Source organism: Macrotis lagotis, chromosome X, assembly GCF_037893015.1.
Source record: "Macrotis lagotis isolate mMagLag1 chromosome X, bilby.v1.9.chrom.fasta, whole genome shotgun sequence".
Classification (NCBI taxonomy): Eukaryota; Metazoa; Chordata; class Mammalia; order Peramelemorphia; family Peramelidae; genus Macrotis; species Macrotis lagotis.
Genome location: NC_133666.1, coordinates 438,485,067 through 438,501,066, shown reverse-complemented (window position 1 = coordinate 438,501,066; position 16,000 = coordinate 438,485,067). Strand labels below are relative to the sequence as shown.

Genomic DNA, 16,000 nt, shown 5'->3' with positions numbered 1-16,000 from the left:
CAAGGCAAGGATTCTCTTTGACCTCTTTTTGTGCTCCCTGTGTTAGGACATGATAAGTATTTAATTAATGCTTAATGAGTTGACTAAATCAGAAGTTCTGAATCTGAGGTCCAGAATATATATAATTGATTCTGTGTAAAGGGTTTCTCCTGTAATTCTATGAAATTTATTATATGTTTAAAAATATTATTTTGAGGTGTCCATAGACTTTAGCAGACTGCCGAAGGGGGTCCATGTCACAAAGAAGTTAAGAAACCTCATGTTTTGGGTCCCCTTCTGGTTCCAACATTCTTTGACCTTGTGTATGTGTACAGGGATATAATTGAAGTGCCATTTTCTCCCTTCCCCAAACTTAATAAAGGAGTAAGGAAAATATTATTGCACATTATTTTCATCTTTCCCTAAAAGCAAAGGAAGACACAAGAAACTTTTTGGTTTTCTTTTCTAAAATTTAGACAGTCCTCTCTACAGTCTTAGAACCAGTGTATTAAAGAAGTACAGATTAAGTTACTGAGTCTTTGTTACTTCAGTTTTGAGAATGAATTGAGAATTCACGCTTTTGCCTTGCTATTTCCACATAAAACTTTTACTAAGCCATATGTGAAAAATGTAAGGCTTATAAAATGTAAGCACATCTTCATTGTTCAATGTTGGGGCTAGTGGTATGCTACAGTTAATGTCCAAAATGGGAAGGTAGTTTAAAGTAAAAAATACAGTGTAGGAAAAACTTTTGAGGTGGAGCTAAGTTTTAATTTGAGCCTTGTGCTCCTATTTTGTTATTATCTTATATAGTTTGAAGAAGGTAAAGGAAAAAGGACATTTGCCCTTTCATAAGGCCAACTTTATATATTTTGAGGATATTGCCGAACTTTCCTTATCAATGAAAAGGGATAGCAAAATTTTAGTATAAGTGTTTTTACTTATTAAAGGGAATAGGAATTTGATTTTATATTTTGATGAATATATTACAGTGGTCTGGTGAGGTTGATGTACTTTCCCTCTTTTTCTAATATGTTAATTTATTTGAAATTCTATGTTGTGATATTATTTAAAAATTAATAAACCATAGAGAATTTTAATTGTTAAAAATTATCTTATTTTGAATTAATACTTTTTTCTTTCTAAATTTCTTTAACTTTCATCCTCTGTGAGAAAAGTCCTAATTTTTAAAGGGTTAAACTAATTATGGTCAAGAGGGAACTGAAGATATGAGATGAGATTGAGCACATTTAGATTGTATAAATGAGTTCAAGTCTCTGAACATGGAAGAATTACATATCAGGATACTCAAAGATAATAGATGATGTAGATAATAATCATAGAACTTGGCAGTTTCTGAGAATTCATAGAGAACAAGAGAGGTGACAGGAGATCATAGAAGGATAAAGACATTTGTTTCCAAAATTCCTAGATTACATAACCTAGACCTAGTTGCCTTTGCAAAATAGTAGATCATATTTGAAAATGGTTATTATAGGAAAACATAAAAACATAAGTTCACTAAAACTGTTGTGCAATTCTGGATATGATTGCTGTCAATAGGTGGCATAAATGTTGTAGACTTAAGTTAAATTTACTTATTATAGTTAAATTTCAGGAAGACATTTAGTAGAGTCTTTTTTGATGTTCTGGAGACTGTGGTGTAGTGATTTAGATTTATGATGTGATAGAAAGACTTGTAGCTTGTTCAGCAATCATGCCCAAAGAATAGTGATGAATAAATTGATATTAGCCTGGATAGAGGTCTTTAGTGGGATACCACAGAGGGAGGATAAAAGAGTATGTTTATATCATAGTTGTGGATAGCATAAATTTAGAAAGAATAGTTAGCATATTAGATGATAATCAAGATGGAAAAATATTTTCATAGTTGGCAATATGGGCTTAAATTAACAAGTGTGAGTAAATAGAGGTAATACTTAAGAGTAGCTATATGAGCCTAATCTCCCAAGGTTACCTGCCTTCTGTTCCCTTATATATGTATATGTGTGAATATATACATACATACATACATACATATATATATATGTACATATCCTTTTTGTACTTATATTTTACATGTCCTCTTCATAAACTCCTTGAGGGCAAGAATTTTTTAAGTGTGTTTTTTGCCTGTCTTTGTGTCAGAAATTAACTCAGTACCTGATATATAGCATCTAACAATTTTTGGTGGTTTGATTAAAAACAATGAGCTGCAAAAATTAGGATAAGAGATCAGAATTGATAATGCTTCATTAGAAAAATGGTATCGGGGTGGCGCAGTGGATAGAGCACCAGTCTAGTCCTGGAGTCAGTCCTGAGTTCAAATGCGGCCTCAGACACTTACTAATTACCTAGCTGTGTGGCCTTGGGCAAGCCACTTAACCCCATTTGTCTTGCAAAAAAAAAACAACCCCTAAAAAAAATGGTATCAGGGTTGGTTTAAATTCAATTTCATTATGAATCAATCTGATGTGCTGCCAAAACCCCCAACAGCAGTAAAAACACAACTTCCCAAAATTCCTGAAACAAAAGTAGTTCTAATCTGCATTAGCAGAAATGTAGTATCTGGACAAAGGCTGGAGTGTTCTTCAGTGTATCCAGTCATGTTGGGAGCTAGCTTTGGGGTGGCAGAAATATTGGAGGGGTTTGTCATTTCTTTCTCAAGCTGAGAAGACTGAGACAAATAGAATTGAGTGACTTGTCCAGGGTAACAGGGTAACTAGGTAGTATCTGAGACCGCATTTGAACTCAGGAGAGGCATCTTCTCAACTCCCTGTCCACCTCTCTCTCTATCCACTAATTACCTCTTACTATATTTTAAGAAGGATATTAGTGAACTGGAAGTAATCCAGAAAAGGATTGACCAGGACCATCAAGGTAAACTCTGTTCCAAACCCAAGAGGGAAAGATGGGAAAGGGACTTGAACTTTTTGTGTTTCAGTTCTCTCATCTGTAAAATGTACAGATTAGATTTAGATGATCTTTAAGTTCCCTGTTGGTTCTAAATCTAATATTTTATGATTGAAGACACTGAAAAGAAAAGATATTATAGATCTGATACTGGTTAATATTTGGAAATTATTACATATATTATGCATATTCAGTGTAAGTCCAGGGAGCATATCTGGGAAGGTAGATTTTGACTAAACTTGACAAATTGCTCTGAAAAATTTGTGGAGGAAGTTCAAATGTAAAGTTTTAGGAGCATGAGGGAATGCTTCATGGAAGAGGTGGTATATGAATTGACCACTTATGAGAAAGATTTTTGTTAAACAGAGATGAGGAGTAAGTATATTTCAGACACGTAAATTAATCTGCGAAATAATATCTGGAAGGACTGAAGAACCTCAAGAGATGAATACAGTGAGATGTGTTCATAGCTAACAATTATATCTACTCAAAGTAGAATAGGTAAAGAGGAAACTGTGATAGTGAATTCCCTGGAAGCGGAAGTGGCCAAGAAGAACCAGAATAACTCTTAAGTCATCAGTGATGTCAAGACTTTTTACATTGGGTAGAAAGTTAGATTTGATTTATAATAATAGATAATAATAATAGATCTAGGATAATGTAAGCCAAGTGGATAGTGAATCAGCCTCAGCAGGAAGACAGTGGAAAGAAGACTGGAATTGGAGTCAGAGGATCTTGGTTCTAATCATACCTGTATTACTCTTTTTGTTATGTGGGAAAGCTACTTCTCTGGATCTTAGATTCCTCATCTGTAAAAATGAGTGGGTTGAACTAGACAGCCTCAAACATTCCTTCAAAGGGATTTAAAATCATTTATTCTAAGATCTGATACATGCTAGTTACGTAGCTCAGAGAAAGTTGCTTAATTTCTTATATAGAGCTGCCCTAGGAAACTCTAAAAGATTTTCAGTAACTTGAAACTAGTTGCTCATATGAATCAGTAGAGAGAATTTCCAGACTAGGTTTTCCTTAGAGTGAATGACTTGCTTCACATTTGCTCCATGCATTCCAGCAACAGCTTACTATGCAGTTATAATATATAGAATCATAAAACACAGTAGTACTTTATAGTTATAATAAACTTTAGATGCATTTCATTTGATGCTGATCCTTTCAGTGTGGTATTCTAGTGGTTCTGACTTTTTATTTTACTCATAGCATAGTATTTTTTGCCATGATGTGACACAATGATTGTTTATGTTAGCATCAAATAAGAGCTTCCTAGTCCTACCTTAATAGACAGTCTCCTAGAACCATTAAATAGATCTTGGGATTCCTCCATTTTTCATTTCACTGCTTTCCTAACTCATTTTTAAAATTTACTTCTCCAGGAGTCACAGGGCTGCACAGATAGAACTGTTATTATGACCTTCACCAAAATGGGAAGAATAGTTCACATATTACCTTAAAGTTACGTGGTGTTGTTGTGGATAGAGTGCTGGGCCTGGATTCAGGAAGATCTGAGTTCAGAGTTGAATCTCAGACATTAGCTCTCTGTGTGGTATATTGGACATGTCACTTAATATCTAATTGCCTCAGTTTCCTCAGTGATAGGTAGCACCTATCTAGCAGGGATGTGAGGATCAAAGGAGATAATATTGGGGAAAAAAGCACTTTTTGCTATGCCTGGTACATATGATAGGAGGTCTATAAGTGCTTATTCCCATCCCTACCAAACTGCACCGGAGGGAGGGTTTTGAGAAGGAATCTAGAGTTCCACCTGATGATCCCCAGTGGCTCACCTTTTAAGAAGCACTGAGGGGGCAGCTAGGTGGTGCAGTGAATAAAGCACCACCCTGGAGTCAGGAGTACCTGGGTTCAAATCCAGTCTCAGACACTTAATAATTACCTAGCTGTGTGGCCTTGGGCAAGCCACTTAACCCCATTTGCCTTGCAAAAACAAAACAAAACAAGAAGCACTGAGGAACTTGAAGGATGATCCTAGTTGGTAGGTGTTGATTATGAAGTTCAGAAAAATGAGCTTGGTTCACATCTTTTACTTAGTATGTGGCAGAGTCCAGACTGGAACCCTGCTCTGATTCCATTGATCTCTAAGGTTCCTTCAAACACAAGTACTTAACAGAAATGTCTTGATAAATTTTTTTTTATTTCTTTTGCCAGAAACAATGCCATGATCATTTTGGGTATCAAGGATAAATTTCTACCTAGATTCTTAGAAGCTAAAGTTTTATTCCCTCCCCTGAAGTGGAATATTTACTTGCAAGAAACCTTATTTTTCTGTGTTTTAATTTATTCAAAAGTATTTTATGATTCTGTTTTCCATGGTGTCTTGGAAGTTTGTCTCTAAAGAAATACTAAGTAAAGAAATGCTCACTAAGTATGGCAAGAAACTGCTAAGATGTGTTGATACTGTGCAACTCTCCTTGGCTAGAATCATTATAATTACATGTAGCAAAGCTCTTGGAGAACAGTAATTTGTGTCCATGTAGTGCACTTCTTCCCAGGTGTTAAGTATAGTTTGTAAACATATCTCATTAATCCACACTGAATCCTTGTGGAGTCCTCTTTAGAGGATGAGCTGTAAAATTCTTGTTATTATGCACAGTGTTGTTAAATACAAGTATATGGAAAGATGAATAATGTGTATTTTACTTTCTGTCTGAAGCTAATTTAATACAAGGATATGCATAAAACACTTTGTTTTGGGGTAAGATGGTAGAGTGCAAATGGGGAAGATGTACTTGACCTGAACTGAAGCAGTCCTGTGATTTTCAGACCATTAATTTTATTTTTTTAAATTCAAGAAAAATAGATTGAATTTCTTCTTCATGTTTTCTTCCCATTTCCATTTTGAGAATGTAGGGTACATGCTAGACAATATTGTAGTCAAATAGGCCCATTTTACAGTGACCCAGATTTTGAGACAACCAATTGTAGTGGAGTTCTGGTCTCATGACTTAACTTAGTATTTGACCTTGAACCAAATGTCGTCTTCTGAGTTCCTATTTCCTCATTTATGCTCTTACACTTAGAGTTGAAAGGGACCACAGAAACATTTAATCTGGCCATCTCATTTTACAGATGAAAAAAATGAGACTCAGAAGGTTAAGTAAGACTTGGCCAAATCCACATATATAATAGAGGTAGTGAGGAGTGGACCTAGTATTTGAATCCAATTAGTCCCCCAATCGACCAGACCATGATTTTCTAGGAGGTGCCACATGAGCTGATGTAAGGTTAATGGTTTAATTTTTCATTAGAGTCTAATATTTACAAAGTACTTTTCCTGAAGAGAAAGTAAGTAGAAGGTAGTGCAAGTTTTTGTTACTTCTATTTTACTGATGAGAACAAAGACCAAGAAGTAAAATGATTTACCCATGATCTTAAAGTTAGAAAGTATAGGAGCTGGCATCCAGTGAAGTAAGAGCACACATTTCTGTAGTGCTTCAGAGATTATTTTGTATTATCTTCACAATCTTTTGAGGTAGGAAGTATTATCTTTATTTTATAGATTAGAAAATTGAGGCTCAAGGAGAGAAAATGATGTCTGCATTGTTTTCTTTCTCTTTTGCCTTCCCCCTTTTGCTCTTACTTCCTATCTGTATCACTGCTCATCATTTTACCTTCCATTGTAATATAAGTTTTGTAATCAAGCAAAATAAATCAGTGCATTGGCTGAATCTAATAATATATCTCATTTGCATTTCTGGTCCATCATCTCTCTACCTTGAAGTAGGATGAATATTGACTCTTCTTTTGAGTGAAGTCATGATTGGTCAAAGCATTTTTCAGATTGATAAGTCTTCCAGAGTTGTTTTCCCTTACCTTATTGTAGCCATTGTATATTTTAATTTTTCTAGGTGGGCTTGCTTTGCATTGGTTTATGTTAGTCTTTCTAGACTTCTCAGAATCTGTCATATTTGTTATTATGATAAAGTAATGATTCTTTGGATAAATTTATCATATTTTGTTCAACCATCAGTTCCCCCCCCCCCCCCACTATTCTATTGTTTCCCTTAAGTCTTTCAATAAACTTTTTTCCTTCCCTGTTAAATTTCCTTTGGCACCTGCCAGTCATAAAGTATTTGCCTTGTACCAGGCCTTTTTAGGGACTGGGTTTATAAAGGAAAAAAATGAGGTTGTTATTACCCTCAAGGATTTTATTTTCTGAAACCAAAATGGATTAGAAACTCTAGAGTCCATAAAATCCTGGAGAATGAACAAATTAATGAAAAGTAATTAATGTGTTTATTATTGGTTAGGTGATTTGTTGAGTGCTAGAGTTAGAGAGCAGGTCAGAGATGGAAGCTGGAGTTCAGAGTCATGGCATGAAGATAGCAAATGAGAGACCAGAGAGGCTCTTAACAGTATTACACAAACCTTAGTACATTGAGGGCTGTGGAGGTAAGGATTATTTCCCTTGTTGATGCAGCAAGGTCTCTCTTGGTATGAATTCAAATTCTCACTGTATATTTCCATTGATCTAGTACAAGTTACTTTATTTTACATAATTATAACCTGAAATAGTGTGAATTCAAATACATGCAACCACTTCACTGTATAGTAATAATAGGTCTGGCAGTGTTCAAAGGAAAACTCTGATTTTGTCTGGAAATGGAGTCCTTTATAATTGGGAAAGACCAAAATTAGGATAAATAGGGGTAGTCAGGGAGAAAACGTGAGTTAATTCAAATGAAAATTTAGCATGGAGGAAACAAGAAAAAAAGCTATAAGAATCTTCCATTATTTCCTTTGTGTTGCAGTTAAGAGAATCAGATTTTTTTCACAAGTTAGAACCTTAGAGTTTAGCTCATTTTTCATGTGAGGAAACTGATGCCAAGAGTTTTAGGGATTCAATCAAAGTAATTCCATTAGTTGATGGTATAGCTGGGATCAGAACCCAGCTGTCTCTAGTATAGGTGATAGGGGAGAGATGGGTAACTAAGACTGCTTAAGTTGGTGCAGGAATCTTATTAAAGTGATTTTAACTTCAAATCTTTGGTAGATAAACCCCAGGAATCTTTTGACAATTGGAAGATTGTGCCGACTAGACCATACACAAAGGAAGTTTTCCCCCAAAATGAATATTTTTCTAGCAGTGTTAAAATGAATATAAATTTATTTGGGGAAATTTCACTGAAAATCAACAATGTCAGTCTTTCACACTGAATCTTTACATAGGGAGATTTGGATTTAACTTAAGTACAAAATGCTAACTATCTCTTTGTACAAATATGTATACAAATAAGAGTTGGAAGAGGACTACTCTTTTTTCAGGTGTCTTGGTGTAGGATTTGGGCATCAGGTTCAGGGCCCAGATTCTCAAAGCAACCTCCATTTATGAGCTTTTAGTAATCTAGGAAAGATCTCTGTCAGGGAGATTTGAAAGTGCTCCATTGTGAAGATAGCTAATTCACATGGATTGCTGAGAACTGCACACATACATAGTAAGTGCTTAAAAATGTTTTTTTTGGGGGGGGAGCAGCTAGGTGGCACAGTGGATAGAGCACTGACCCTGGAGTCAGGAGCACCTGAGTTCAAATCCAGCTTCAGACACTTAATAATTACCTAGCTGTGTGACCTTGGGCAAAGTCACTTAACCCCATTGCCTTGAAAAAAATAAAAAAAAAGTTTTTTTAACTGATTCATTCATTCACCCTTGAGTCTGAAGAAAAACCTCTCAGAGAGCAAAATTGTCCATAGTTTTAAATTAAATTTCTGCATCTTTATTGTTTAGGTTTTTTTTACCCCTCTAATTTTCCTATAGTACTTCTCTTCTGGAAAGGGTTTGCCTTGCTTTGGTCACCAGGTCCTTCCAGAAGGCATCCTCTTATGATGTTTAGTACTCCTCATTTCCATTTGAGTTTGATACTATTGATCTAGAGAATATTGTAAAATTATTCAAGGTTGCTGATTCAGGGTTATCTTAAAGATGACAATTTAAATATTAATTACTAGGTAACTTAGAACTAAAAATTAGAAACTTATATCTCTCTTTAAACATTATTAGAAAGAATATTAAGTAACTACATTTTACATTTCTGCATTGCCATATTTTTTTTTGGTCAGACAATGGGATTAAGTGACTTGCCCAAGGTCACACAGCTAGGTAATTATTAAGTGTCTGAGGTTGCATTTGAACTCAGGTCCTCCTGACTCCAGGACTCCACTGAGCCACCTAGCTGCCCCTCCCATAAAATTTTTAAAGTGATAGTTCTAGGACCATCTCATTTGAAGACAATTAATTTTAAAATGATTTTGCTTTTTTGATAAAAAAAAAGTTAAATTTCTGTCCCCAAGCAAAAACAAAGGAAAGGCTTCCTTTATTCTGTGTCAGCTGTGAAGTGATATCTAATTTTATTAAAATGTAAGAGCTATTTGGACAATTTTTAACTGAAATGAATTTTAAGTGCAAATACAATCAATCAAGTAAGATAGCTTTTATTAAGCACCTACCACCGGCAAAGCACTGGGATGCAAAAAGAAAAATACTACTTTCTAGGAGCAGAGATTGTGGTTTAGGATATTTATTTTGGGAGCATTTTAAGCTTAGCAGTGTTAATAACCTTGGACTCATTTTCTTCTAGCTTCTTAGGTAGGTGCCTCAGTGGATAGAATCTGGTCAGGAAAATCTCAGTTCAAATCCAAATTCATATACTAAGTTATGTGACCCTGCAAGTTACTGAACCGCTGTTTTGCCTCAGTTTCCTCATCTATAAAGTAGGGATGATAGTGGCATCTACCTATCAATATTGTTATGAGGATTAAATGAAATAATGTAAATCTTAACATGCTATGTAAATACTGTTTGTTTTTATTCCTTTATTTATTAATGGCATATAGACTTTTTATAAACATCAAAGTGGTGTGTGTATGTATATATGTGTGTATACCTATATATCAGTCATTTCTTATTAATGATTATTGTGTTTATAAACTAAATTGATGAGTAATTTAATGTGTCTAGACCAAAGGAAGTCATCAGTCATATGGTACTCTATCCTTGTCAGATTACTCTAGATTATTGTGTTTAGTATTATGTCATCATCACTAATCAATCATTAGGCATTTTTTAAATGCATATTATGTGCCAGACACTGAGTCATCTCATTAATGTTTTCTTTTGGTATTTACAAATCTTTATTTTTAGTAGTGAGTGATGTTTTGTAAGTCTAAGATTTAAATAGCTAAGCCTTCTAACTTGCTGACAAGTCAACTAGACTGCTAATGAATATACATATTTTAGAGAATGGAGACAGTTTTTACCATCTACTTTCTTTGTTTCATACCATGCATATTACAGATCAAAATTCAACTAAAATTAAACTCCTTAAAGAACACTTGGAGAATTCAAAATTATTTGGAGTTTAAATAACTTACTGCTTTAGAATTGATAGATCAAAGAATACATCAGAGAACCAATAGATAACTTCATTAAAAATAATGAGAATGAGATAAAATTTATGAGATGTAAGCCAAAACAATCCTTATGAGAAAGCTCATATCTCTTAATATTTTGTTAAGCAAAGGAGAAAAAAGAACAAATCAATTAATTAGGCATACAATTAAAAATTAGTAAACCAGGAAATTTTAAAACTTCCATTAAATATTGAAATAGTCTGAAAATCAAAGAGATTAGCAACATTTAAACTTAGAGACAGCTAGCATAGATTGGTATGCTTGGAGATAGGAAGACCTGAGTTCAATTGTGGCCTCAGATATTAGTTTTGTTACCTTGGACAAATCACTTACCCTCACTTTCCTCATTTCTAATATGAAGATCATAATAGCACTCATCTCTTAGGGTTTTTGTGAGGATCAAATTATATATTATTTGTTAAAGTGTTTATCCTGGTACATAATAGTTGCTTAATAAATGCTTAATTTCTTTCCTTTGCTTCCTTAGAACAACAAAAAAGCCATTGAATGAATAAAACTAAGAGCCTTTTCTTCAGGGAAAAAAATAAACAAATTAAACCATTAACTAAGTTGATCTTTCCCCTTTCCCCTCAAAAATTCAAATATTGCAAGTGATTCATTCTGAAAATTTTCATAATCTCTTTGAGTTTATTTAAAACTTGGAGGGAAATGAAGTTGAAAATGTAGACACTAACTTGTCATTACTTTATATACCATCCTTGTGTTTTTCTCATTTTGTGTTTCCATCTTCAATCATTTAAAAAATGACTCATTAAGTGCTTATTATATTTCAGTTTTTATGCTAACGACTGAAGATAGGATTCAAAGGCAAAAGACAAATAATTACTTCCCTACCTCTAGGAGCTTAGGTGTACATGTGCATATGTGTGTGCATATATACACACACACACATCTATGTGTTCACAGACACATACATGCTGTCTTCCTGTAAAGGAATATATATGTATAGACAATGTGTGTGTGTGCATGCTCTTAAATACATTAAAAATATATATTTTATATATATATATATATACATACACACACATATACACAATGCAGTACAATACACACATATACTTACACATAAACATATATAAACATGTACATGTTTGCTTGTATATATAAGTCTTGTGTAAATCAAATACAGTGTAACTTTATAAGGAGTAGTATTGGATAAAGATTTCTGAGAGATAGCTTTCTGTAATTGGATGGCTTCTTGCAAATAACCCTTATATGAGACCCAATCTCACACAGAATCTCTCACAGATGGAAGGGGAAATGTGAAATCTAGTACTGGCCAGTGGCAGTAGCCTTTTACCCAGAATTTGAAGATAATTTTCAAAGAAAGAAGCAGATTGTATTGTGTCAGCATTGATTTTTAAGAGTTGGCTTTATGAAGACTTTCCTTTTTCTAGTGTTAGATTTTGAAACCTGTTTAAAGGTAGAAAGGTAGAAGGGCAGACCTGAAGATAGAGAAGGAATGAAATAATAACTGTAGCTTAAAAATAGCTATTTATTAAAACATTTTTACTGAAGATTCCTGTTTAGGCAGTAATAGAGTTTAGTTTAATTTTTTTTGTTTTTATTGCTAGGTGAATAATAGGATTATAGATTTGGAGCTGGAAAGGATCTCAGAGGGCATTTTTGCAGAAGAGGAAACTGAGATCTGGAGAAGTTGAATTATCTACTACTCTCAAGGGTCTTTCTGAAGGACTTTGGAATTAGTTGCATGATATTGAAGACACTGGTGCAGGACCACCCAGCATGGTATGTCCTCATCAGAAAAGGTGCTGTGGGCTATGAACTAAACAGAATTGCAGTAGCTCACAAGAAATATGAGATGTGCAAATTTAGAGACATCTCCACCCCAAATATTCATAATGATTATTTGTGCCTGACCTATCATAGAGCCTGCTGAGCTTATATATATTGGTCTGTTGAGCCATGGTTGCACACACTGTAACTTCACTCTAACATAGTAATGTAATTTTGGTCCTCTTTGAGAATGGACAACAATCAACAGCGAGGAAGAATTTGAGACAGGATTCAAACCCAGGTCTTTATGACTCCATGTCCAGAGCTCTTGAGAAGTCAGATAACTTTTAAACTTGGAAATTGGAATTAGGGAAGGGACCACATGTTCATAATCTTAACTAGAAAAGTAATTAATATATTCCTAGGTCTCTATCTGAACATGAATTTTTTTCTTATCCTAAGTTCCCTGTTACTTCTATTCCATTTTGTAACTACTAGTTATATTTGATTGACCTGAGCAATTACTGGTCTTGTTTTTAAGGAAATGTCTGTGTTTTTGCTCCATTCTTGGTTTGGACACTTAACTGGCCTCTAACTTAATACCTGATATCCATGTTTTATCATATAATCTTTTAGAATGTAGCAGAGCTAAGGCAGGAATGCACAATGAAAAAAATTTTGTAACTGAGAAAATTTATTCTGCATGATTAGAAGGAAAGGAACACTTTTCACTGGTTGTATTCTGAGATGGTAAGGGAGTTCTGTAAAGATGCATTTTGTTCAGTATATGAAACCTCAGGCCCTTGCAATCATGAAATTCTTGAAACAATGAACAATTGATCAGTCTGTGGCTTTCAGCATCTTGTTATTGTCATTTTAGTCTGAATGTGGTTGTATCATACTACAGTGTTTTTAAGAGTGTGGCTGCCTTGTGGGTCCTGATTTTTGTCTCTGCCATGTTACACATTATTTTGATGGTTTTATTGTTTTGTTTTGTGAAGATTATCCTTCTCTATTCATGTGTTCTATTGTACCCACAACCAGTTCAGTGCAGCTTCCTTAGTGTATACTGTACCTACCACCTCTCCTCTTCCCTCTCCCCATCTTGTAGGAATGGGCGGGTGGTGGCTTCTGGTATTTTTGTATAGCTTTATTATTTCCTTCCCACTACTCATTTAGTTCATGCTGTAATACTTGGCACTTTTACTTCCTTTATAGAGTAGGATGTGATGTCATAGAGAAGGGGAAAGGGCTATCCAAATTCTCTCAATTGCTGGGAGGAGCTGCCCAGGTGTGCTGAGGGGCCTGTACTCAGGAAGAGAAACAGGGAGTCCTCCACAGTGAGTAACCCCACTTTCAAGTGCACCCAAGTTTCCTTTAAAGCCTTGTCCAGTACAGTGTAGTTTCCTCTTCTGCCCTTTCCAGTTGTACCCAATTTGTCCTTTGGAGTGTTACCAGTTCAGCTCAGTTTTTCTCCTTTCTACCCTCCTTTTCCTTATCCTTACCCCACCCCACCCCCCCAACCAATTTCCCTTTTCCCTGCTTGTTTCCTTTTTTTTCAGTGTCAGTTGACTTTTCCTTCTATCCCTTTGGATTGAAGTTGTTGTTTTCCAGCATTGTCTCTTATTTGGACAAACTTTTCCTTCAAATCCTTGAATCTACAATGCCCTTTTAAAGTAGCTTATATAATTATGTACTGTCTTATTTCTAGTCCTTTTTAAAAAAATCTGTCTGCTTTTACATGTCTGTCTAGTTCTTTCCCTTTGCCCTCTATGGTCTAATCTTGTCCCCTTTTCAGCTCTAAACAGTTTCCTTGTTGCCTCTTTTTTTTTTTTCAGTATTTTCCAGTTTACTCCTCTTCCGTATCCAGACATGCCTATGTTTCTTTTTACCCCTTTCTCAGCCTTCAGTTCAGCTCTCCACTGTCGTCTCCAGCCAGGACCAGTTTCGTTCGCCTCCCAGACCTTTCTAGTGCAGCCCATATTTCTACATTCTTCTTTAGAAGAACTGAAAAAAAGCAAATAGTAAGAAGGCTGATATGCATTGGAAAATAATGTGGGGCAAGGACTATGGGTAAACTATCTGAACTGGAAAGGGAAGAACAGGAAAGTTAAACTCAAGCTATAAAGTAGCAGACGAGGGTGGGGGAGTGGGGAGGGTAATCAAAGTGACCGGATAGCTTATTGGATGGACCATTATGTACTAAGCTTTTTACCTCTAGGGACCTGGTTGGCATTCAGCCTACAGTAGTAGAGATCCAAACTAAGATTCTCTGATGGCTGCATTGTAGCCCTTGTGAAATGAATTGGAAGTCTTCCCAATTCTCAGCTGGCAGGAGTCCCTGTCAAAAAACCTGTTGTTTTAATTGTCAGTAGTTGTGACCCTGTTGGTTGTCTTAGGGGAGGTGATCGTGAGAACATGGATGGAGATTAGACTCACTTCTTCCACCAAGATCTGGTGTCTGTAGGCCATATTGGTGAGACATCACAGGAACCTGACCCTGCTATTTCTTGTTTGGCAGGAAATTGGTCCCTGGATAATAAACGGAGCTTGGTTTTTAGTGTTGGTGGTACATTTCCCACAACATGCATAAATGGTGCCCTTTCTCACCCAGTTTTTAAAAGTCATCTAGAAAATGAATTAAGACTGAAAAAAGGAGCAGGAAAAAGATGGGACTTATAGTTGTAAAACGTATGAGATGGACTGAATGGGAAGAGGAGGGGGATTTTGCTTTTGTTCAATTGGAAAAGGCAAAGAAGTTGGAAACTGAGCTGAACTGGAAAACACACTGTCATGAGTCATCTGGGCATCTTGTGTACTGCTTTACCGTTTTTGATTACACTTTAAAATTATCTATTTTAAGCTAAAAAAAGAATTAAAACATAAAAATGAATTAAAAATACAAAACATCTTTGACTAGAATCTATTTCCTTAAGTAATTAGTCTCCAGCTTTTGTCTTCCCAAGGTCTTGGAATCACTTAGAACGTGCTTAAGGGTAAATTTAAAAAAAAAAAGGCGTTTGTTCTTCCCTTCCTCCATCAAATTTTATCAATTATTGTTTGTTTAGCTGAGTCTATCTTTATTGCCATGTTATCCTTGGGTTTAACCCTTTTCCAGTGTTTGTGATATTTTTTGGAAAAAAAATTTCCCCATATTTGAAGCAAATGATCCCACAAATGTCCAAAAAAAGTCTCATTCTTGCTTTAGTCAATGTCATAATAAAATTCTTTGCCCTTTGATTTAAATGAAAATTGCATGATTACATAAAGTACTGTTTATGTTAAATGACTTCACACAATAACCAGCAACTTTTATTTTTTTATAGGCATTAGAAAAACACCCCAACTCACCAATGACTGCAAAGCAGATATTGGAAGTTATTCAAAAAGAAGGGTTAAAAGAAACAAGGTCAGTATTAATGTATAAAGAGTTCATACTTTAATTGATTTCATTAAATTGTTGGTTCCCAAAATCATAGATGTGATTTAAATTCTAATAGAATGGAATTTCTTTTATTTTCTTTTTTTTGGGGGAATTTGTTTTCTGATCAAATATTTGCCTGGGTTCTCAGGAACAGTCTGATAAATTATATAAAAAATATCAGAAGAACAGCTGTCTATACTCCTTTAAAAATTATTCTTGTTTCTCTTTTCCCCCTCATAAAAGGTTAGTGTTTTTTAAAGTGAGTGCTAAAGGTATGGTTTAATAGAAGGAAACTTTAGCTATACAAAGAGAATTTCTTTTGATAAAATTTAGAATTCTAGAAGGAGAGTAGTAGTGGATATTTAACATAGTTTCAGACATGATATAAACATTAATTCTGAGCTAGTATCTCTTACAGTTTGTGACTTTGATAATTTGTGACTATTTGCCTGAAGAGAATAGAGTTGGCTGTTGAGGATGAAAATA

General features: G+C 34.8%; 1 protein-coding gene across 2 annotated transcripts in view; it reads left to right on the top strand.

Moving 5' to 3' along the window:
* ASXL3 (ASXL transcriptional regulator 3) overlaps positions 1-16,000 on the top strand; it is a 261,137-nt gene that overhangs the window by 25,892 nt on the left and 219,245 nt on the right. Inside the window, exon 2 of one of the 2 annotated variants that reach the window (XM_074206270.1) lies at positions 15,417-15,499. In XM_074206270.1, coding sequence (XP_074062371.1) covers positions 15,417-15,499 — 83 coding nt within the window. Of the gene's footprint in view, positions 1-14,235; positions 15,500-16,000 lie in introns of those variants that run through there. The other variant, XM_074206271.1, reaches the window with a different exon arrangement.